The sequence below is a fragment of the Nerophis lumbriciformis genome, linkage group LG02 (genome assembly GCF_033978685.3).
Source record: "Nerophis lumbriciformis linkage group LG02, RoL_Nlum_v2.1, whole genome shotgun sequence".
Taxonomy (NCBI): domain Eukaryota; kingdom Metazoa; phylum Chordata; class Actinopteri; order Syngnathiformes; family Syngnathidae; genus Nerophis; species Nerophis lumbriciformis.
In genome coordinates, this window is record NC_084549.2 from 15,307,329 (window position 1) to 15,333,068 (window position 25,740).

The window sequence follows — 25,740 nt, forward strand, 5'->3', positions numbered from 1 at the left end:
AATGTAGTTTGTCTCTTTTATCCGATTATTAATCGATTAATCGAAGTAATAATCGACAGATTCATCGATTATCAAATTAATTGTTATTTTCAGCCCTAATATATATATATATATATATATATATATATATATATATATATATATATATATATATATATATATATATATATATATATATATATATATGTATATTTTATGCTCTTTTTGTCAAAACCCTGTTTTAATGGTAAATACACAAAATATGCAATATTTTCATCAATAACATTTTAATAGTATTCGTACAATCTGGCGCAGGCCGTCAAAAAATTAGCTGCGGGCCGCAAATGGCCCCCCGGCCACACATTAGACATCACTGGTTTATAAGTGGGTTTTGATTGATTGATTGATTGATTGATTGATTGATTGAGACTTTTATTAGTAGATTGCACAGTACAGTACATATTCCGTACAATTGACCACTAAATGGTAACACCCGAATACGTTTTTCAACTTGTTTAAGTCGGGGTCCACGTTAATCAATTAATGGTTATTTGTGGTTATTGTGGCGCTAAAAACAAAACCTTTTCTCCTTACTGACCTTAACATTATTATAAATAAATTACAAACACATACACACAAATAGGTATTGGAAATTTAGACGCATTAAGTAAACAACCATAATGAATGAATGATAACTGCGTAACTATTATCTCATTGGCTATTGACGATGTCATTCAATGACGTCATTATAGCCACTAACCAATGGGTGGCTGCTTTCGGAGAGGATGCGCAACAGGCTGGGCCCCATCTGGGCGAAGCACAACGACTGAATTTAGGCGACTTTTCCCCACCGTAGATAGACTGCTAACGTGAACCATTTATGGTTTATTTTAATGTCATTTCTACTAAGAAGGGTAGTTAGATGAGAATAGCTGCGCCCACGTTGTGTTTTAAGAGTACATTCAGTTCGAGGCCGGGGCATGGATGTGGTACGGCCTACCAGCGGTGCCCAAGCGCAGGGGCTAGTGTCGCTGTTTCCCCCCGGACTGCAGGCTATCTACGGGGAATGTCGGCGACTATATCCCGAGCAGGCGAACCCCCTTCAAGTAACAGCCATTGTAAAATACTGGTAGGTGTATTCTTTATATTGTGTTCCTTTCCTTTGAGTTGGTGGTGGGTAAAAACAGCTGTCGAGCGGCTAGCTCGCAAGCTAACACTAGCTACAAAGAGAAGGGCTTCGTCGCGAGGTAATTGTTGTGTTTAAGAGCGTTGGACTTCTCAGTTTCATTGAAACTATTGAACAAAGTGCAAGTTGCGTACCACTACCTACATCCGTTTTATAGCATGTTTTTATCCCGTATGTGTGAAAGTGTAGGCACATGTAACAACAACAGTACGTGACATGCTGTAATGTATGATTGTTTTGCAGGTTAGGAGGTCCAGACCCGTTAGACTACATCAGCATGTATCGAAATATGGGCTGTCCATCTCAGGACATCCAGGAGCATTGGCATTATGTAAGCTTCGGCCTAAGTGACCTGTATGGAGACAACAGAGTCCATGAGTGAGTATTGTTTACACTTTTGACATGGCTTGCTAGAGTTCACTTAGTTAAAAGGGAATGTTGCCCATCATTCACAATTAGAGATGTCCGATAATGGCTTTTTTGCCGATATCCGATATTCCGATATTGTCCAACTCTTAATTACCGATTCCGATATCAACCGATACCGATATATAGAGTCATGGAATGAACACATTATTATGCCTAATTTTGTTGTCATGCCCCGCTGGATGCATTAAACAATGTAACATGGTTTTCCAAAATAAATCAACTCAAGTTATGGAAAAAAATATATGCCAACATGGCACTGCCATATTTATTATTGAAGTCACAAAGTGCATAATTTTTTTTAACATGCCTCAAAACAGCAGCTTGGAATTTGGGACATGCTCTCCCTGAGAGAGCATGAGGAGGTTGAGGTGGGTGGGCGGGGGATAGAGGGTAGCGGGGGGTATATATTGTAGCGTCCCGGAAGAGTTAGTGCTGCAAGGGGTACTGGGTATTTGTTCTGTTGTGTTTATGTTGTGTTACGGTGCGGATGTTCTCCCGAAATGTGTTTGTCATTCTTTTTTGGTGTGGATTCACAGTGTGGCGCATATTTGTAACAGTGTTAAAGTTGTTTATACGGCCACCCTCAATGTGACCTGTATGGCTGTATGCTTGGCATTCATTTGTGTGTGTGAAAAGCCGTAGATATTATGTGATTGGGCCGGCACGCAAAGGCAGTGCCTTTAAGGTTTATTGTTGCTCTGTACTTTTCCTACGTCCGTGTACACAGCGGCGTTTTAAAAAGTCATAAATTTTACTTTTAGAAACCGATACCGAAAATTTCCGATATTACATTTTAAAACATGTATCGGGCATCTCTATTCACAATCATTATGATAGACATGATGACGGATTGATTTTTTTGTAAATGCATTCTAAATATTAAGTAAATTCGATCAAAAGTCTGCATAGAATGGAGCTTATGGGGCCCATTCAATTCTGCCTATAGAGTAGGGCTGCACGATTATGGCCAAAATCCATCCATCCATTTTCTACCGCTTGTCCCTTTCGGGGTCGCGGGGGGTGCTGAAGCCTATCTCAGCTGCATTCGGGCGGAAGGCGGGGTACACCCTGGACAAGTCGCCATCTCATCACAGGGCCAACACAAATAGACAGACAACATTCACGCTCACATTCACACACTAGGGCCAATTTAGTGTTGCCAATCAGCCTATCCCCAGGTGCATGTCTTTGGAGATGGGAGGAAGCCGGAGTACCCGAACGGAACCCGGGCAGTCACGGGGAGAACATGCAAACTCCACACAGAAAGATCCCGAGCCCGGGATTGAACTCAGGACCTTCGTATTTGTAATATTTGTCATATTGCTGTATGGCCGAAATAATAATCACAATTATGTTTATCAATATTGAAATCAGGGCAGCACGGTGGAACAGGGATTAGTGTGTGCCTCACAATACGAAGGTCCTGAGTTCAATCCCAGGCTCGGGTGTGGAGTTTGCATGTTCTACCCGTGACTGCGTTGGTTCCCTCCGGGTACTCCGGCTTCCTCCCACCTCCAAAGACATGCACCTGGGGATAGGTTGATTGGCAACACTAAATTGGCCCTAGTGTGTGAATGTTGTCTGTCTATCTGTGTTGGCTCTGTGATGAGGTGGCGAATTGTCCAGGGTGTACCCCGCCATATGCCCGAATGCAGCTGACATAGGCTCCAGCACCCCCCGCGACCCCGAAACGGACAAGCGGTAGAAAATGGATGGATGGATGGAATATTGAAATCATGATTGTTAATCATGATTATTTACTATTTCTTTTTGCCCTTTGTATTTTCAACAAACAGTAAATTTGTAAGGGACTGTGCACAAAAGACACACTGTACTGCTCACAGTTTATATAGGATACCCATTAATCCATCCATTTCTACCGCTCGAGTCTTTGATAAATAAAACGGTGTTCCATTTGTTTTGTTTTTGTGTGTGTTTGAGAGGTGGATGGATATGGGGTCCCTCGCTGCACAGTTGATGATACGGTAGTCGTAGTCTGTACGTCGGAGTTTTGCGCCGGTGGCGGGCGGCCCGCTCTGTGAGCTACAATAACTCTATTTGGATTATTAGTCTCATGTCACGGGCAAACGATGGCAGTTGAGGAAAGAAGAGAAGCGTTTTTAATGCTTAACTTGTCGCTGCAACTTGATAATTTGTTTGGATGTGCGCACCAACGCAGCTTTGCCGTGCAGATTGTTTGTTTGTATGCGCAGGAGCATTTTCGGGTTTGCGGGAGGATGCCGAGAGCACGGTGAGCCGTGTTCCGGTGTTAAAATGTGAGTCACTCTACAGGAGAGAAGGGCGCCAATGTAATAACGCATTTATTTTCCAAATATTTTTGGGAGCTATAGGTGACCACCTGATCAACTGTCAGTCACCCTCTCACTCACTCTTACTTGCTTTCACATAAGTTCACTGTCTTTCGGTTGACCATTGGTGGTTGGCTGACTGCTGGTTGTGAAAGTACTTTAATTCATTTGCTTTTTAAATGTTAATATCGCCGACAACCAACCTCATTTATTCGTAGCGGCCAAAATTGTGATCACGATTATAATTAGATTAATTGTGCAGTCCTACTGTAGAGCCCCTAAAAAAACATCCAAACACCTCTTTTAGGGTTGTATATACATGATGTAAGTACAATACAGGCCAAAAGTTTGGACACACCTTCTCATTCAATGCTTTTTCTGTATTTTCATGACTATATACATTGTAGATTGTCACTGAATGCATCAAAACTATGAATGAACACATGTCGAAATTGTACACAGGCTTATGATGTCCGCGTTAGCGCTTATAATAATATTTCTCTTATTTGGTTAATATTCAAACCAAGAAATGTAAATGTAATATTGTTGGCGTTTTTTGAATGGATTTTATGGGCGAAAGAGAGGAGTTCCCATTGGCTTTTATTTACATTTATGTACATGTTAGAATGCATTAAAAAAATAAATCCGTCATGTCTTTCATAATGATTGTGAACAATAGGCAAATTTCCCAAAAAAGTGCTGTTCCCCTTTAATATAAAATGATGCTGACATGCATTGGTTATTATTGCAGATGTGATTTTAGTGAGCTATTTAGTTGATGTAAATTAGCGGTGAAGACCCCCACTTTTCCCCACAACATCACCTACTAATTAGCATGATCCTCTCATTATCTCACCCCAAGCTGTTCATTTTGATTAGCATTGGGCCTCATGCATATGAGAGAGACCCCCAAGTGTAAGGGTTGTTTGTGTTTCACCCTGTGTGTGTTTGTGTCAGATTCATAGGGTTAGACAAACCCAGCGGCTTTGGCTTTGAGCTCACCTTTAGACTCAAAAGAGAGACGGGAGAGACGGCACCACCAACCTGGCCCGCTGAGCTCATGCAAGGCTTGGCGCGCTATGTTTTCCAGTCTGGTAAGAAAGACAATGCATATGCATCAACTGCTTGAAGAAATAACCCCACCACATTACAGCCATAGTCTAGTAACATCACTTTCTAGTGATTGTTGATATCTGCTGTAACGTACAAACATGTTTAAATGTTTGAAAAATCTAATAAACTTACTGGGTGAACTGATATTATCGTATTTTCCGGACGACATACCGCTACCTTTTTCCCGAGCTTTGCACCCTGTGGTTTGCACAAAAGTGCGGCTAATCTATGAATTTTTATTCACTAACGGCTGAATTATGAAATGGGTTAAGCAAAGAATCCAAGCAATGTACTAAAATGATCCACTTTAAGAAACGTTCTATGTAAATATCTCATTTCTAATGTAACGGTATATATTTCTGCGGTATATAGTATGACTAATGTGTGAAATAAATGTTTCTTCTAAAATTTAGCGGGTGCGGTTTATAGCCCGAAAAATATGGTATATCCATAAATGTATATACTGTATGATAGTATACCGTATTTTCCGCACTATAAGGTGCACCGGATTGTAAGGCGCACCTTCAATGAATGGCCTATTTTAAAACTTTGTTCATATATAAGGCGCACCGCATTATAAGGCGCATAGAATAGACACTACAGTAGAGGCTGGGGTTACTTTATACATCCCGTAGTTGTGAGACCTGTTGTGGCTCAGTATTGGTCCATATGTAAGGCGCACCGGATTATAAGGCGCACTGTCAGCTTTTGAGAAAATTTAAGGTTTTTAGGTGCGTCTTATATATGGTAATACTCGGAAGAAGAAGAAGATGAAAACCAACAGCATGTCCTTAGCAGAAGAAAAATGCGCTTCAATGTCTGATCTCAGTGCAAGTCAGGTAAATTATTACCTGCACTGGTCTTTATTCAGCCTCAATCCTCTTTGACTGCTGTTGCCATGTCACCAAATGTTAAGCATCTGCTCTTTCTATTTGTAGCCTGTATTTCACCAGAATGTGTATAAGTAGAGGTGCCCCCTTCAAACTTTAAGTTGGAGCTGTGACAGTCAAGGGGAAGACTTCTCAAATAGCAGATGTATTGACTTATTTTCTCTATTGGATACAGTGGATATTCTATGGTCATATGTAATTTTATATTAAGTCGATATTGTACATTTATTGTACTGAGCAGCCATATTAATGACACCCCTTTGTATTCTACATTTATTGTACTGAGCAGCCATATTAATGACACCCCTTTTGTATTCTATGGTTGTCATCACATTTTACTTATTTAGCTTGCATCCACCGGCACTCATTGTGCTTGCATACAGTAAAAAGTAATAGTAGCATTCATACTATTAACATGATAACAATTTGACATGCAAAGTTTATGTAGTATTTTTCATTAATGTTTTATTAGCTGGTGTACAGCATTTTGAATTTCCAACTTTTCACTATATTGTAAAATGTGCACACATCATGCATTTTAAAATCCATATATGAAAAGGAACAAAGGCACTTTTCGAGACAGTTTCTACCAGGCTCCCCATCCCCTCACCACGATCCCTCAGCTATCCAGCTGGGATCAATTTGCTCGTGGGTGGGCTGCACTGGGCCCCTGATCTCACTCCATGCCGATCCCTGGCTGTCTTTCCCCACCTTCCCTCTTTCGCCTGCAGCAAAACTGAACAGGGCGCATGCTACCTCCCAAACAGACAAATTATTTGGATGGAAATGTAGATTGGCAACTTGAGTTTCATCTTCACTCCTCTCATTAGTATTTTTTGCCTTTTAGCGTAAATCTGCTTCTGTAAATCATTACTGACTGTCAGGTGACAAAAGGAAGGAAAGTTGGCCTGCAGCCTCTCACTGGTGGCCAAATGCAAACTAACACCCATGAGGGAGAATAACAGTCCTTTCATGACAGTATCTTTCTTTCTTTTTTTCTTCACCCCAACAGAGAACACGTTTTGTAGCGGTGACCATATATCATGGCACAATCCCCTCGACAACAGCGAATCTCGTATCCAGCACATGCTGCTCACAGAGGACCCTCAAATGCAACCTATTCAAACTCCTTTTGGCACAGTCAGCTTCCTCCAGGTGAGTCAAGATATGTGATAGCATGTGATAAACAATACAAAAGAGTACGCTTCCTTACACATACAGTGTCCCACAGATTGTAGGGGTTTGTGCAGAGGAGCTACAGGCGGCCCAGCAGTGGAACGGCCAAGGCATCTTGGAACTTATGCGAGGCGTTCGAGTGTGAGTGGAACTGTCAATAAGTAACCTAGAAAATGTTTACGAAACACCACTTTGAATTGAATAAAGTGAAAAGCATTGGTTTATAGGTAGCATATTGTCAAGTTCTCCAGGTTTTTTCACAGCCTTGCCCGAACTTGAAAGGGCCAGTTGGACTCAGGAAGGACTCAAAGGGACAACTCAATCCTTTTTCCTTGTGATTTATTGATGTTTGATTTGAAGCAATAAAATAAAGTGGGTTATTGGTGTAGATGAATGGTTGAACAAAATGAATAGTCGAATAGTGGGGGTTGAATAGGTGAATAGGTGAATAGCAGTATAGTGGGGGTTGAATAGTTTGATAACCTTAACCAAACAGAAAAAAGAAAACACATTAGTGTTTCATAAACATACAACATAATACAGGCTTTGCTTTTCTTTTAAATCAATCCAACCAAATTAATTTCCACTGATAGGGTCTAGGTTTAAGAATACATTTAAACATTTCCAACAATATGAATGAAATTAAATTTAAACAATCCATCCTAATTATAAGAATAAACTTAAACATCACAGATACTTTTTTAAATTTACTTTCAGTCAACTTAACCAATTGTGTAAACATCAGTGGAATTATCTTCTTTAAAGATTCTCCCCAGTGAAATTAACTTCTCTCCCTTGGTTTCCTCACCAGTTGCGTCTTCTGAGTCCAAACAGGAGCTGTCTTCCTTACTCTTAGCAGCATGTCAAAGGGGTGACTGACTGAAGCTCAAACATTTTGAGCATGTGCTCTGAGCAGGTGAACTCAATCAAACCAATCTGTTGGAAGCAGGTGGAGATTTTCAGCCCTCAGCTCTCACTGTTGCCCCTTCAGGCCTGGAGTGTGCTCTACAAATCAGTGGTGTTTGTGCTGCTCTGTTCTTTGACTTGACACCTCCCACTTGACCTCTTGGTTTTTTAAACCCAAGGAGGTCACATCATCATCTGTTCCGGCAAGTTTACCTTCAGTTTGCATGATGTTGTTCTTGTTCTTCAACTGGTATTAAAACAATGATCCGTCTGACGTCTCTGTGAAGAATGGTGGCCGGAATTTTACTTGAGTGCTGCTTTCCCTTCTTTTCAGCAGATTTTGCAGAGGAGAATGGATAGCTAGGAAAAGTCCTGATGTGCACATCTCTCACAATGCCCTTGCTGTCAGCGTTTACTTTGGTCACTCTGGCGAGCCGGTATTGTCCCCTTAGGGCGTTCTGGTCAGCCATCCAGACAACATCTCCAATAGCCACATTTCTGTGGGCAGAGTGCCATTTGGATCTCACAAAGAGGTTCGGTCCAGCAAGCTGACTCCATTTCTTCCAGAATCTGTCAACTTCTGTTTGTATGGCCTTTAGTCTCTTGTAAGGGTAGCCTTCAAACTCAAAGCTAGCTGGATCTCCTTTGGGTCCAGCCCGTCCAAGTAGAAGTGAATTTGGACTGATGTATTCCACACAGTCCTCCCGACTCTGGGTCCTGGCGTCAATGGGTCTCTCATTTGCGAGGTTGGAGGCTAAATACAAAAAAGTTTGAAACTCACTCCATGTAAAGACACCTTCACCTCCCAGACTGTGAAGGGCCCGCTTCACAGTGCGCACCGCCGCCTCTGCAGCTCCGTTCCTGTGAGGTGAGTCCGCAGGGTGGATTTTCCAGCTCCATCCTGTGCCATTCTTGGCGGCTTCACTCTCAATATTTGACTTTTCCAGCCGGTCAAGGAACAAATAGAGCTCTTTAAGGGCAGGTTTTGCACCCACAAAGTTTTTCCCAGGATCTGACCACAGCTTTTTTGGGTGCCCTCTCAGTGCTGTGAATCGTTGGTAGGCCAGCAGGAAGCCTTCAGCTGACTGGTCACTGACAACATCTGTGTGTATGGCTCTGGATGCCATGCAGCAGAAGACTATTCCCCATACTTTGAGTTTCACTTTCTTTCTCACCTCATCCTTCACTTCATAAGGTCCAAATAGGTCCACTGTTGTGTACTCAAAGGGATTAGCTGGTGTTATACGCTCAGGTGGAAGGTCACTCATGATTTGCTGGCATCTTTTAGCTCTGGCTTTTCTGCATGCAACACAATTGTTCACAATCTTTTGAGCCACTTTACGACCTTTTACCACCCATGCCTTCTTCCTCATCCGAAGGAGTGTTCCTGCAATCTCTTCATGGTTGGCATTGTGTGCTTCTTGGGCAAGGAGAGTGGATACCCATGCATCATAAGGTATGATTGGCACTGCTGATTTTTCTTCATTAAAAATCTGACATCTTCCTCCACAGAGCAAAAGTCCAGTCTGTTCCTCTCTGAACACAGCAAGTCTATTCAGTGTGGTGTCCTGAAAGATTATGCCTTCTTGGGCTGCAAGAAAAAGATCCCTGAGCACATCTTCACACTCGATGGCAGTGAGTACTGCTTGCTCGCACATTTGTGGTGATTTTTCCTGATATTTTAGCTTACTTGAGGCTGAGCGTTTGATCAGAGTTTGCCACTTCCTGACTGCTCTCCATACCCAGGCAATGACATGGATCAGCTTGGTCAGGCTGCTGAATTTCTTTATGTCCAGGATTCTTTGTACAGCAGAACCGGCAGGTGGTCTTCGGACTTGGATCTTGGACTCTTGTTCACAAGAATTGTGGTCATTTCTGACATGAGTAGGTTTCGGAGTTTTTTCTATACTAGATGGCACATCATCCTGGTTTCTTTTTGCCTGTGCTCTGGTTACCACTGCTGTGAAAGACTTCCTTTGAAACTTGTCAATGCTCGCTTTGGCATTCGCAGCAACCTCTTTGGCTGACTTTGTCGGCCACTCATCCACAGGATGTTTTAGAAACTCTGGTCCCTCCTGCCACACAGAATCCTTTCTAAGGTCCTCTGGTGATGCTCCTCTTGTTATGAGATCAGCAATATTCAGGTCTCCTGGAATCCATCTCCAATCTTCAATAGACGTGGACTTCTGGATCTCTCCAACTCTGTTTGCGAAGAAGGTCTGATATCCGTAGCTCTCTCTTTGGATTGATCCCAGAACAGTTTGACTGTCCAGCAGATGGAGCCAACATTCAATTTCCATCCGACTGTGTTTTTCAATATACCTTCTGAGCCGTGTAGCAAAGACAGCACCACAGATTTCAGCTTTCACTGCCTCTCCTTTCTGGTCGATGGGTGTGAGCTTGGCTTTGGACTCTGTCAGTCTGACTTGAATGCCTTCTTCAGTCTCCCATCTGAGGTACACCACAGCTCCATAGCTTCTGTCACTTCCATCAGAGAAGGTTATTCCCCAGGGTTTTCCAATCCGATTGGCTGGTGTGAGGCTTCTGTGGAAGGTGATTTGGCTGAGGCGCGTGTATTCCTCAAACAGTGAGATGGCTTCTTCTCTCAACTTTCCAGACAAAGGTTTGTCCCATGTGTCTCTGGTCAGAGTTTTGCTTCCAGCTGCTTCTTGAAAAGCTTTCCTGACAAGAATGGCACCTTTCTGCTTAGCAGGTGTGACAAGACCTATTGGGTCGTACAGGCTAGCGACCTGGCTAAGCAGTTGTCTTCTTGTCAGTGGATCTGGAGTTTCTTCTCTCACCTCTCCCACCAGGAGATTTTGGCCCATTCTCATCTTCTTCTTTCTTCTTGAGAAATTGATGGAGGTCATGGGGTAGAGTCTGTCTTTTCCAACGTGGTATCCAACACCAAGGGCTTTGTTTTTATCTTCACTCATCTGATTTGGGAGAATGAGGATCCTGTCCGATGAGGATTTCAGCTCTATTGGTACAGACTCCCGCCTCCCACTTTGGCCTGATCGGACCCAAGGCTTGAGAAAGAACCCGCCTGACTTTAGGATTTCCTCCACTCTTCTTGTGTTTTCCTCCAGCTGTTCCAGGTCATTATGGGATGTCAACAAATCATCAACATACGTGTCCTCTTCCACGATCCTACATTCCTCTTTCAGGTGAGCGAACTTGGGCAGCTTGGCTGTCTCTCTCATGGCGAGTTGTGCGATGCACCCTGCTGGTCGATCACCGATGTTGACTCTGGTGATGGCATATTCCTCAATTTCTCCATCCTCAGTGTCTCTCCAGAGGAATCTGTGGAGGTGCATCTCCAGGTCTTCTAGCCACACAGAATTGTACATTTTTTTAATGTCACCAAGAGCAGCATGGACTCCTCTTCTGAACCTGAGTAGAACTGCTCGGATGGGATTGAGGACATCAGGCCCTTTCAGCAGGAGATCATTCATGCTGCGTCCTTGGAACCTCTGGCTGCTGTTCCATACCAATCGCACAGGTGTTGTAACTGAATGCGGGTTTGGCGCCACCAAGTGGCTGACGTACCACACTGGTCCTTGCCAGCCAGCAATGGTCTCTTTGGTGAGTTTCTTTGCCGCTTTCCTTGCCACCATCTCATGGACTTGAGCTGTGTATGCCACTCGCCACTCTGGTTCTTTCTTGAGCTGCTTCTCTGTCCGCAGGAAAGTGGCCTGAACTGCACTTCTGTTGTTGGGCAGCGAGGTTGGATCTTCAATCCAGGGATATTTCGTGTCCCAGTGTGGTTCGTCACTATGTGCATCTGCTTTGACATAGGTTAGGCCTTTCCTTATGATTTCCAGCTCTTTTTCCTCTTTTATAGTCATTTCTCCTCCTGGTTGACAGTTGCCGCACCGGCATCCCCCGCACTTGGGTTCGCAGGCGGCTCCAATGCTTTCCCATTTCCACCAGTTTAAGAACTCTCTGCCAGCTGTCGTCATCTTGGTTTCAGCAATTTCCTGATATTTCACTGCTGTAGTTCTCATAGACCGGGCAAAGTGTGTTTTGGATCTATGCATAGCCACATCCACTTCTTCAAAGAGGTTTGGATGTGCTCCCCCAACAGTCATTCCTAATGGGCTTTCCCAAAGCACCAGGTCCCCAATTACCTTTACTCTTTGTGGAGCGAGTCTTCCTTCACGGTGGCTGATGAGAAGCTCAATATGCTTTGGTCTTTTCAGATTTTCAAGGTTGATGTCTGGGAAGAACTTCCTGATTTGGTGAGGTTTGATTTCACTGTGCACTTTGGCAATTTCATCCAAGCCATAGCATACAAGCTCATGAGCTCTCTCTGTGCCTGTGGGCGTCTTCACTCTCACCTTGAGTAAATATCTTCTGGTCTTTACCGTCATGGTCATTCCTCCAACTCCTTGGACAACAAGGGTGACGTTTTCATTTCGCAGGTCGAGTCTTTTGGCAGCTCTGTGAGTGATGTAGTTGGTGTCCGATGCCAGGTCAATGAGAGTTCCAATTTTCTGTCCTGCATTGCTAGTTACTTCCAACAGCATCAGAATTACTGGTAACTCACGTGTATTTGCATCCATCACTCCAGGTTGGATCTTTCCAGCACAGTAGGTCTTCTCCATCACTCCAGGTTGGATCCTTCCAGCACAGTAGGTCTTCACAGCCACATTGGTGAATGCCTTCCTGAAATTTTCAGCCATCTCTGGGGTGAGCTCAGAAATCAGCTTTTCTTGCTCCTCAGTGAGGGCTTGTCGTCTGATGTTGGGTCTTCCTCCTTTCCTAGGTTCTCTTCTTTTGGGGTCTTCCTTTAGGCAAAGAAAGAAGTGGTGGCCTGAAGAATTCCTGCAGTCCCTGTTCCTGCACAGGTAAGTATCCGTACACTCCTCCTCCTCTTCATGACAATTTAGGCACCTTTTGCATGCTCCTAGCTTTTCCACAGCTTTCACTTTGTCGCCAGGCTTCAGTTCTTTGAACCGCTTGCAAAAGAAGAGCTTCTCCTGGTGCTTTTCATCTCCACAGACAACGCATCCGCCTTTGCCTGTGAATCTGGTAGAGGCAAACTTCTTTTCCATGTAAGTAGGTTTCTTCTCAGACCTTTCACTTACACCAAGCTGCTCTAGCTTCTCCAGGATTTCTTCTTGGGTCTTCAGGAATTTGAGGAGGCTGTCGAAGTGATTGTCTGCCGTCACTTTGCTTCCTGGGTTGACCATTAATGTGAGCCAGTCCCTCTTTATGTCGTCCGGCAGCTTACTCTCTATTGACCTGATCACAAGGGGGTTGTTGATGGCGCCGATGTTTCCCAGCGCTGTCAGGTCATCCAGGGCCTTTTCCACCTTTTGGATTAAGTCAATCACTTTCCTTGGCTGGTTTGACTTTAAAGCAGGAATCTTCTCCAGTTCTTCAACTATTTCTAAGGCAATTGTGGTTTTATTGCCATACCTGTTTTCAAGCACTCTGAACATGTCTTCCGCATCATTGTATGTTGACAGGCGTAGTTCTCTGCTTATCCGCTCATCAACACTGTCCAGGAGCTGAAACTTCTTCACTTCAATGGAGCCGGTCGGCTCTCCCTGTCTTTGCAATTTCTCCCAGTCACTACGCCATCGATGGAAGTTCCTTTTGATTCCATAGAACCTGGGTAGACTGGTGGGTTTGATTCTCAGCACCGGCTGTGGAGTTGGTTGGAGCTGGGGTTCTCTTCCTCTTCTTCCTTCCTCTGCACTTCTTTGTGCCGTTAGGAATTCGGCCCTTCTGGCCTCGAGGACATTGCTGAGTGCCCTCAGGTCCTTAACTCTGCCTTCCAGCCTTGGCCTTTGGTCATCTGGAATCCACCTTTCCCACTCAGTCATGCTTGTGATTACATCTTTGACCAATGATTTCACTCCAATCCACTGCAGCTCATATCCGTCTCTGTTGATTGCAGTCACAGGCATTCTCCGGACATCTTCACTGGCGATCCCTGCCTCATTTATTGCAGAGTTGACTTCGTCCTCACCATATCTGGACCAAAGGTTGTGCTGAACTTTTTTCCGGACTTCATCCAGTCTTGCTTCACACTCATCTGTGGTTTTTTCTATGTCTTTTTGCTGCTGTATATTTAGTTTCACTTCATCACCTTCCTCAGACTTGGCCTCCATGTCCACCAGTAGGCCGGTCTCGTAGTCATCGTTTGCTTCACCGACATCCCTCGCCAGACTGGAAAGTTTGCAGAACTCCTCTTGTAGTTCCTGCTTTATCATGGTATCTGCAGCCCTGCTGAGGTAGTTGGCTTGCTTGGTGAAGACACTTTTGGCTACGGTCCTCTCTTGCTTCAGTTGCTTGACTGTTTTTCCAAGAGCTTCGCTTGCCATGGTGCAGTTTTAAGTACCTCCCTTTGCGACAGCAGCTTCTTTGACTTCAGGCCTTTAATCCTCGTCTTCACTGCCACGCTGGTGGTTATCAACTGTCAAGTTCTCCAGGTTTTTTCACAGCCTTGCCCGAACTTGAAAGGGCCAGTTGGACTCAGGAAGGACTCAAAGGGACAACTCAATCCTTTTTCCTTGTGATTTATTGATGTTTGATTTGAAGCAATAAAATAAAGTGGGTTATTGGTGTAGATGAATGGTTGAACAAAATGAATAGTCGAATAGTGGGGGTTGAATAGGTGAATAGGTGAATAGCAGTATAGTGGGGGTTGAATAGTTTGATAACCTTAACCAAACAGAAAAAAGAAAACACATTAGTGTTTCATAAACATACAACATAATACAGGCTTTGCTTTTCTTTTAAATCAATCCAACCAAATTAATTTCCACTGATAGGGTCTAGGTTTAAGAATACATTTAAACATTTCCAACAATATGAATGAAATTAAATTTAAACAATCCATCCTAATTATAAGAATAAACTTAAACATCACAGATACTTTTTTAAATTTACTTTCAGTCAACTTAACCAATTGTGTAAACATCAGTGGAATTATCTTCTTTAAAGATTCTCCCCAGTGAAATTAACTTCTCTCCCTTGGTTTCCTCACCAGTTGCGTCTTCTGAGTCCAAACAGGAGCTGTCTTCCTTACTCTTAGCAGCATGTCAAAGGGGTGACTGACTGAAGCTCAAACATTTTGAGCATGTGCTCTGAGCAGGTGAACTCAATCAAACCAATCTGTTGGAAGCAGGTGGAGATTTTCAGCCCTCAGCTCTCACTGTTGCCCCTTCAGGCCTGGAGTGTGCTCTACAAATCAGTGGTGTTTGTGCTGCTCTGTTCTTTGACTTGACACATATAATCAGCAATATCCCATGTTGCTACCACAAGAGTTCACTCATGACAACAGAAAAGAGACATGAATGTGTATTTAGTTGATAGATAATGCTAATTTGATATTCATTGGTGTCTGACCTGTGTACAGTGCTGGAGGTCCCTGGCTGATCACAGACATGAGGAGGGGGGAGACCATCTTTGACATTGATCCTCACCTACAAGTATGGCTTAATTTAGTTCTGACCACTCAATTGATGTCATTAATGACTTAAGAATTTGGGGTCGGATGAAATGTTGTACGTGGACCTCCATGTACAACATCTCTTTTTTTTTATGACACAGGTATTTTGATGAATTGTACCTGTTTTCCCCCAATACAGTAGTACCTCAACTTATGAGCTTAATTGGTTTTATGACCAAGCTCGTAACTCAAAACACTCCTACTGTATCTCTGATCAACGTCGCCCATTGAAATAGATTTCAATTGGTACTTAACCCCCAAAACACCTCAACTTTAACAAGCCTTTTAAGAAGAAAAAAAACGTTTAGATAATGTATACAAAAACAATACAATGGAATGTACTACCGTATTTTCCGCACTATAAGGCGCACCGGATTATTAGCCGCACCTTCTATGAATTACATATTTCATAATTTTGTCCACCAATAAGCCGCCCCGGACTATAAGCCGCGCCTACGCTGCGCTAAAGTGAATGTCAAAAAAACGCTGCGCTAAAGTGAATGTCAAAAAAACAGTCAGATAGTTCAGTCAAACTTTAATAATATATTGAAAACCAGCGTTCTAACAACTCTGTCCCAAAATGTACGCAAATGTGCAATCACAAACATAGTAAAATTCAAAATGGTGTAGAGCAATAGTAACATAATGTTGCTCGAACGTTAATGTCACAACACACAAAATAAACATAGCGCTCACCTTCTGAAGTTATTCTTCATTCGTAAATCCTTCGAATTCTTCGTCTTCGGTGTCCGAATTGAAAAGTTGCGCAAGCGTGGTATCCAAAATGGCCGGTTCCGTCTCGTAGAAGTCATCGGGAGTCAGTGTCGCTGTTGTTCTGTGAATCCTGCCTTCCGGAAAGCTCGGACCACAGTTGTGACCGAAATATCTGCCCAGGCATTTACGATCCACTGGCAAATGTTGGCGTATGTCGTCCGAGGCTGTCTGCCCGTCTTAGTGAAGGTGTGTTCGCCTTCGGAGCTGTGTGAAAAAAGCCACCCGGCCTCTTCGCGTAAACTTCCCTTAACCACTCGCTCATCTTTTCTTCATCCATCCATCCCTTCGAGTTAGCTTTTATGATGACGCCGGCTGGAAAGGTCTCTTTTGGCAAGGTCTTCCTTTTGAATATCACCATGGGTGGAAGTTAGCATGGCAAGCTAGAACCACAGTGAAGGATGACTTCTCATTCCCTGTGGTGCGAATATTCACCGTACGTGCTCCCGTTCCACAGTGCCGGTCACAGGAATATCAGTTGCTGTGAAATACGGTAGTAATCCGTGTGCGGATGGAGAGATTGCGTCTTTTTATGAACCGGATCGCTTAGTAGGAGCCATTTTGTGGTCTTTACAGATGTAAACAGGAAATGAAACGTACGGTGATATCCGCGCGTTTTTTCTTCTTCTTCCGGGGGCGGGTAGAAGAAGAAGCGCTTCCTGTTCTATGGGGGCGGGTGCTTTCCTTGGCGGTTGCTTGCGTAGAAGAAGAAGCGCTTCCTGTTCTACCGGGAAAAAAGATGGCGGCTGTTTACCGAAGTTGCGAGATCGAAACTTTATGAAAATGAATCGTAATAAAGCGCACCGGGTTATAAGGCGCACTGTCAGCTTTTGAGAAAAATTGTGGTTTTTAGGTGCGCCTTATAGTGCGGAAAATACGGTAGTATCAACTACAATTGTTTTATGAAGTAATGTAATTATAATGTACAGCATTTACTAGGGATAGGAATTGATAAGATTTTTCTGGTTCCAATTCCACTTTTGATTTTGCTTAACGTTTCGGTTCTTTATCGGTAGTTTTATCCATTCTTATTTGGGAAAAAAAGATTATTAGTAGAGATGTCCGCAGCTGTACGGAGTGGTACACGGACGTAGGGAAAAGTACAAAGCGCCAATAAACCTTAAAGGCACTGCCTTTGCGTGCCGGCCCAATCACATAATATCTACGGCTTTTCACACACACAAGTGAATGCATGCATACTTGGTCAACAGTCATACAGGTCACACTGAGGGTGGCCGCATAAACAACTTTAACACTTACAAATATGCGCCACACTGTGAACCCACACCAAACAAGAATGACAAACACATTTCGGGAGAACATCCGCACCGTAACACAACATAAACACAACAGAACAAATACCCAGAACCCCTTGCAGCACTAACTCTTCCAGGACGCTACAATATACACTCCCCCACCCCCCAACCCCGCCCACCTCAACCTCCTCATGCTCTCTCCGGGAGAGCATGTCCCAAATTCCTAGCTGCTGTTTTGAGGCACGTTAAAAAAAATAATGCACTTTGTGACTTCAATAATAAATATGGCAGTGCCATGTTGGCATTTTTTTCCATAACTTGTGTTGATTTATTTTGGAAAACCTTGTTACATTGTTTAATGCATCCAGCGGGGCATCACAACAAAATTAGGCGCAATAATGTGTTAATTCCACGACTGTATATATCAGTATCGGTTGATATCGGAATCGGTAATTAAGAGTTGGACAATATCGGAATATCGGATATCGGCAAAAAAGCCATTATCGGACATTTCTAATTATTAGCATTCATTTTGTTTTGTGTACAGGTAACATGACCTTACAAAGCCTACAGTGAAAGAGGAACATATACGTAGCATAGGAAAAATAAGACCACCCACAAAATGGCGCAAACTCTGATGAGACGGTCAGAAAGCGGTTTGAAGATGGTCTGTCAAACCATCTATGAAACATTTTGACCAAAGAACCACCATTACATGTTACTTTAGTGTTGTAAATATAGAAAAAATCATATGACCTCTTTAAAGCTTAACAAAAAGAAGAGACGCAGCTCGTTATTTAAAATACTCGCATGTTGAGATAGCACTGTTTATCAATTATCATGCGATCACAATATTTTCATTAATAACATTGCATACATTTCACTTCACTTGTACACTGTAAAAGTTGTCTGTGTAAGACACTTTTACAAAATGCATTAGCGCCCTCTGTTGGTGCCTAATCGTCAATGCAGAGTTAGTGTTGACGAGTGCATCTATTCATTGCTAATCCAAGCAGGAGAGAGTGGACCACGGCATCGAGACAGAGGGCTCCAACCTGAGCGGGGTCAGCGCCAAATGCGTGTGGGACGATTTAAGTCGGCCGCCCGACGACGAGGAGGACAGTCGATCCATCTGCATAGGGTCGCAGCCGCGAAGGCTCTCTGACAAAGGTGGCTCCACTGTGTCCGCGGTGCATGATGGGGATCATTTCATTCTGACTTTGACACTTGTGTGTGTTGACAGACACAGAACAGATCAGGGAGACCTTAAGGAAAGGCCTGGAGTTCAACACTAAGGCAGCACTACCCCCCATCAACAGCCAGAGACACGACAGACCTCAGTGAGTTTGACACACACAAATCTTTACACCTTACATGAAAACTCGCAGTTTGAAAGTCAATGCTACTTTTCTTCCATGTGGATGTTTATCACACTGGTGTACTTTCACAGTAGTTGCCATTCCTTCTTCACCTCTAGTTTTTTAGTTCCTCACAGGACAATTTCCTCACTACCGAAGCAGACCTTTTCCTCATTTTGCTCTTATTTTTGTATCCACAGAAGTCGAAAAGACAGTTTAGACAGTGAGAGCTCAACAGCCATCGTTCCTCACGAGTTGGTTCGAACGCGACAGTTGGAAAGTGTCCATCTGAAGTTTAACCAAGAGTCGGGCACATTGCTTCCTCTCTGCTTAAGGTACTTTCACATTCTTGTTTAAAAGGGGAACTGCACCTTTTTTGGCATTTTGCCAATCATTCACAATCATTGTTAGAGACGTGAACACATTTATTTTTCATATTTACTTTTTTGCATTCTCAAAAGTGGCCTTGTGGTTAGAGTGTCCGCCCTGAGATCGGTAGGTTGTGAGTTCAAACCCCGACCGAGACATACAAAAGACTATAAAAATGGGACCCATTACCTCCCTGCTTGACACTCAGCATCAAGGGTTGGAATTGGGGGTTAAATCACCAAAAATGATTCCTGGGCGCGGCCACCGCTGCTGCCCACTGCTCCCCTCACCTCCCAGGGGCTGATCAAGGGTGATGGGTCAAATGCAGAGAATAATTTTGCCACACCTAGTGTGTGTGTGACAATCATTGGTACTTTAACTTAAGATAAAAACATGTTTGTAAGATGCAGCTAATAAGAGTTCTCTGTATTATATTAAGCTCTATAAAACATCTTCAAAAAGCTCCAACACTGTATATACATGCTGCAAATGTGTATGTGTGTATATATATATATATATATATATATATATATATATATATATATATATATATATATATATATATTGTAGTAACAGATAAGTTCACAACAATATGTACAATATTTACTGTATTTTAGTCATTTAAAGCGTTAAAGGGACTTCCTGTGCGCATTTATTTTAGTGCACATAGCATCGTACTTCCTACTTTTCAGAGCAACCTAAGCGTATAATTAGATGGCTATTTTTGCAGAAAGGAGGATTAACAACCTTGTCTTTTTTAACATGAATATACAGAAGAAGAACTACTGGTTATATAGAAACTGAGCGAGAACAAAGAGAGGGAGAAAGGTTAGAGCAGACAAGTGTCGTCAGTCGAGGGAGTCGGGACCGTTGTGACTTTGTGTAGTGAATATGGAGCTTGGGGCCCAGCTATGGCGACAAAATGGAGTTCTTCTGCGTTGAATGACACAATGTTATTATGGAAAGAAAGGCTTCTTGTATACGGCAAGGGGGACACTGCTCAAAGAAACTGAATCACAACAAAAGACATACTGTTTACAACTGCTATCAAAACCTGCAGTGGAACAAACGTTATTCCACCTTCCCAAAATCTGCTGGAAATGTCCCCGGCCAGCTTGACCAAACAGACTGATAGATCAGTTACAGCTCATGTTATTCTATTCTGTGTTATATGTGTTTTATTTTGCACGATTGCGCCAAGTAAAATTCCTAGTTTGTGAACCCGTTCTCAAACAATGGCAAAAAAAACTCTTCTGATTCTGATTCAGACAACTGTCCATCGAGTAAGTCACTATAATATTGATCATGATACATGCAGCACATTGTGCTCGTTATTACAATTACATACACTGTCGAGCTCGCTGTTTACAAACAAAACATGAAATGTGGGCTAATACTTTACAGACAGTGTAATATGATTATTTTTTTTTTAATTAGTACAGATTGGTGTCCTAGTGCATTGTGTTGTGCATTACAAACTCAAAAGCCATTCAACTGCTGACGTAAAAGCGAGCTTACTTCTTGATGTAGCACTGAGTCTCTGTGAGCAAGACGACGTGTTACTACACTAGAAAAACAGCGTCTCGGTGTTCGCTCTTACAAAACCGTCGCTACAGCTTGGCTATTATACAGGTTATGGAACATAAATTAAGTATTGTTGGCGGTTTTTGGATGTATTTTTAGAGTGACTAGGAGGCGGAATGGATTGATCCCATTAGCTGTGTGCTCGCCACCTGGAACGAGCCGATTATTGCAAATAAGATTGAAAAAAAGAACATGCTTATAGTTCACAATGATATATGATTTTTTATTTTTTTTTAACTACAGTTCCCCTTTCAAGGGAAAATACCATTATTTATTTAAATTGTTCCTATAGTTCTCAATCATTATGAAAGACATGACGAAAGATGGATTTTTTTTAACGCATTCTAAATATTAAGTAAAGGTAAATATAAATCCGCTAACAGTGGCGCCAATGGGAGGTCCTCTATTCCGACCATGAATCAAATCAAATCAAATCAACTTTATTTATAAAGCACATTTAAAATTTACCACAGGGGTAGCCAAAGTGCTGTACAATGGACAGGTTAAAAGATAAAACGAGTACCGAGCAAACAACACAACACAAACAGAACACGATAAAAAAATAAATAAATAAAAACATAAAAACAGGTTCACAGCAGGTGTATTATGGGGCGCCATTGCAGGATGGATATCACTGTGTTAAAAGCCATGGAATAAAAGTATGTTTTTAAGAGAGATTTAAAAACAGGAAGAGAGGAGGCTTGTCTCACACTCAGAGGTAGGTCGTTCCAGCGCTTGGGAGCAGCAATGGCGAAAGCTCTGTCACCTCTAAGCTTCAGCCTTGTGTCAGGGACCGTCAAGAGCAGCTGATCGGCTGATCTTAAGGATCGGGTGGGGCAGTAAGGCTGAAGGAGGTCGGAGAGATAGGTTGGCGCGAGGTTGTTTAGACATTTAAAAACAAATAAAAGGAGTTTAAAATTGATTCGATAACACACAGGGAGCCAGATAAGGGACGCTAAAATGGGGGTGATGTGCTCACGTCTGCGGGGGATGTGTTAGCAGACGAGCAGCAGAGTTCTGCACGAGCTGCAGGCGGGCGAGGGAGGCCTGGCTAATGCCAACATACAGGGCATTACAGTAATCAAGACGAGTCGAGATAAAGACGTGGATTAATTTCTCAAGATCATGTCCTGATAGAAGCGGTTTCACTTTCGCTATTTGGCGTAATTGATAAAAGCTTTTTTGTACGACGCTGCTGATTTGTTTTTCGAATTTAAAATCTGAGTCGAACTTTACCCCCAGGTTTGTGACACAGTCGCTGAGATACGGGGTCAGAGTGCCGAGGTCAACGTTGGGGGAGGGAGAGCGACTTGGACCGAACAGCATAACTTCTGTTTTATCATGAAATCCAATAAACCATTCAAAAAGAGCCAGCAATACTCCATTTACATTTCGTGACTTGAATATTAACCAAGTATTAGGAATGTTATTATAAGTGCTAATGCAGACAAACTATAGTGGCGATGTAATCACTTCCGTGTCTCGCTATGTTTACATCATCGAGTGGTCTGCTGCTTCCTTGATTGTGGAAGTTTATCATAAATCATGCCTCCCACCTTCAAAGTAGGTGGCGGAGGATGTATTCCGAAAAGTTGGATACACTTTGATAGGCCATTTAGGACCCAAATTTGTCGAGAAAGACACAAAATGACGCTTGGTCCTCTCGCCCCACACCCCGTTTCTTTGCAAGGATTATGAGACATTCTTCATCTAAACGGGACTATATGAACATCCTAGCAGTCGGCATCCTAATGACAGCAGACCTTGTACAGTCAGTGATGTTATATTATGTTTGTTGGCTCTCATGAAGTCTGTAGTGAGTAATAATCAGTGATGAAGAAAAATAAAATCTAAATACGTAAAAAAAATCTAAATGTGCCTGTTACCTCATTACATATATACCGTATTTTTCGGACTATAAGTCGCTCCGGAGTATAAGTCGCACCGGCCGGAAATGCACAATAAAGAAGAAAAAAAAACATAAGTCGCACTGGAGTATAAGTCGCATTTTTGTGGGGAATTTATTTGATAAAAGCCAACACCAAGAATAGACATTTGAAAGGCAATTTAAAATAAATAAAGAATAGTGAACAACAGGCTGAATAAGTGTACGTTATATGAGGCATAAATAACCAACTGAGAACGTGCCTGGTATGTTAACGTAACATATTATGGTAAGAGTCATTCAAATAACTATAACATATAGAACATGCTATACATTTACCAAACTATCTGTCACTCCTAATCGCTAAATCCCATGAAATCTTATACGTCTAGTCTCTTACGTGAATGAGCTAAATAATATTATTTGATATTTTACGGTAATGTGTTAATAATTTCACACATAAGTCGCTCCTGAGTATAAGCCGCACCCCCGGCCAAACTATTAAAAAAAACTGCGACTTATAGTCCGAAAAATACGGTACTTACATTATGTATATAAAACCTCAATGCAGGTGTTTGGATGTTGTTTAAGGGCTTTATAGGCAGAATTGAGCAGCTCATATAGGCTCCATTATAAACGGACCTTTGATCACATTTATATAATAATTAGAATGCAGAAAAAAAATCCATTGTCATGTCTCTCATAATGATTGTGAAAGATAGCCAAAATAAAAAAAGGGCAGTTCCCCTTTAAGGTCAAACACAATTGCTTCACTAGCTCATTGGTATGCATATCAGAAACAGTGGGCATTAAAAGCAGTTTTAAGTAACATTTCGTCATTCTTAAGTGTAAACAATTAAGTAATTGCAATACTCTATAAATGATGTACTTACCTTTTTAACTATATTGATGCATAGTGTATAAGTAAGTAGAGAATGATTCCTCAAGTCAAGTTAGGTTGCATGATGAAGACTTCATGCATAATGCTTTTTACTATCACATGAGCAAAAGAAGAAGTAAACCACATTTTTAGTATAGAATAAAATGTGTAAGCACAGCGATGTACATTCTGTTATTCATGTCATTATTGCTGACTAAGCCTTATTGTCCTGATGAGTCAGGACATAATTGTATACCATTGTCCTATGTTCCTGTTCTATTGTCACCGTTGCTCCTTGACGTCACTGCTACCCTTCAGGAAGGAAACCTTATCCCTGTACTTTAGTGGCATCGCACAGAAATAGTGGCATCGCACAGAAAGCGTCTAATACATCAAATGTTTGATGTTTCTTTCCTGTCCTTTTAACTCTTGCGTATTAAAATGTCTCACAGGGGTCGCTTGCTCCACGGAAGACATTTTACGTTCAAAAGTATCCATGGAGACACGGCCATTACATTTGTGTCTACTGGGGTGGAGGGAGCTTTTGCTACTGAGGAGCATCCCTACGCGGCCCATGGCCCCTGGCTCCAGGTACGCACAAGCACTTTCAGTTTGGGGTTTATACATTTTATCTGTTGTAATAAATATGTTTTCAGATATTGTTGACAGAAGAGTTTGTGGATCAGATGCTTGGAGACATTCATGACCTTAACACTTGTGAGGATGTGAGTACATTGAAGCAGATTGTAACTCTGACCATAGTTCGGTTTTGACCGACAGTTTTCTTTCCCTCTTAGACCAAATTACCAAAGGAGTACAGTTGGCCAGAGAAGAAGCTGAAGATCTCAGTCTTACCAGACTCTGTGTTCGATAGCCCTCTGCATTGAAGAAGAGTAATCACTACTAGCAACAACTCCAAACCTGCACATAAACACTCTCTATAGAACACTGACTTTGAGTTGACCTCCCGCTGACAAGTGAACTCCCAAAATGACTGATAATCTGTGCGGAGCCTGCATATCCACATGGTTGACCATTTTCATAAGTGCCTGCAGCCAGGCTGCGCCAAGTCTCAGATCCAAATTAAAAACATTTCACAATGCAGGCATCAATGTCACAAGTAGTAACTTGTGTTCTATTTATTCCAGTGGCCACAGTCAAGTCAAACAAAAGTCAGCTACTGATCCCTTTTAACAGATGTTCTGTTTGATATCGCCTTTAAAAATAGACTTAACAAATGCTGGACATGTTTTGTCTTTATCATGCCAAAGTAATAGCTGTCATGATACATTAACAGCTACCATTCACTGTCGGTGCATTGTTAAGTGTGAAGTAAACATTTCAACTATTTTCTCTTACATGTACAGCAGCCTTTTCACCAATGTGCCAACATGGAGGATGTGTCCTTTCACTCTTGTTTACATTTAGCAATAACTAGTTTTAGTGTTTGAAGATTGTAATCTCAGGCGTTACCTTCCATAGTTAAGTTGTTGTTGCCATTTATAGGACCTCAGTGACAATGAATTGGAGCATACCTGTATTTTGAGTTACAAAAGGACCACATACTTAAGTGTTGACTGTTACTGCATCATGAAGCTCTTGGATTTTAATCCAAACAACAAAATTGAAGAGACAACTCTTTCATGACATTGTATTTTTATAGAACATATGTACTGTTACGCTTCATTTTATGAGACATATTTGTTTTTGTCTGTCTTTTTTCCTTTTGTGTGACAAATTTAGATATTTTGTTATTTACTATCTTATTCGACTGAACTTGCTGATTATAATCCCAAGTGCATTAAAGAGTGTATTTACACCAATAAAGCTGGAACACAGAGAAAACCATTCCTAAAAACATGATGTAAATATAGTTCAATCTAACTGAGTTAATCTCTCATTTGACTTTAATTTCTCTATCCAACTCCATGTGACATTTGCTGAAATGTTTCCAAATTTGAAATACTTTTTTATCAAGATACAATTCCAATCTAGGTTCATCTTTCAAAATGGATGACATCTTTTCCCCACACATTTTGAAGGTAAAACATTTTTTTGTAATGATAAATACCGTATTTTTCGGACTATAAGTCGCAGTTTTTTTTTCATAGTTTGGCCGGGAGTGCGACTTACACTCAGGAGCGACTTATGTGTGAAATTATTAACACATTACCGTAAAATATC

The 25,740-nt window shown here is 42.0% G+C and overlaps 1 protein-coding gene across 2 annotated transcripts; it reads left to right on the forward strand.

Moving 5' to 3' along the window:
• The first annotated feature begins 744 nt into the window (after positions 1-744).
• On the forward strand, positions 745-24,658 carry sufu (suppressor of fused homolog (Drosophila)). 2 transcript variants are annotated; one of them, XM_061944938.1, is made up of 12 exons: positions 745-1,108; positions 1,409-1,543; positions 4,861-4,997; positions 6,919-7,061; positions 7,138-7,223; positions 15,361-15,433; positions 18,497-18,650; positions 18,724-18,820; positions 19,039-19,173; positions 24,009-24,147; positions 24,213-24,281; positions 24,354-24,658. In XM_061944938.1, exons 1-12 carry the CDS (start codon positions 960-962, stop codon positions 24,441-24,443), a joined length of 1,407 nt encoding a protein of 468 aa, XP_061800922.1. In that variant the 5' UTR covers positions 745-959; the 3' UTR covers positions 24,444-24,658. The 2 variants fall into 2 exon arrangements, with proteins under 2 accessions (XP_061800922.1, XP_061800855.1); XM_061944871.1 differs by having other exon boundaries at positions 746-1,108; positions 18,494-18,650.
• Positions 24,659-25,740: the final 1,082 nt, after the last annotated feature.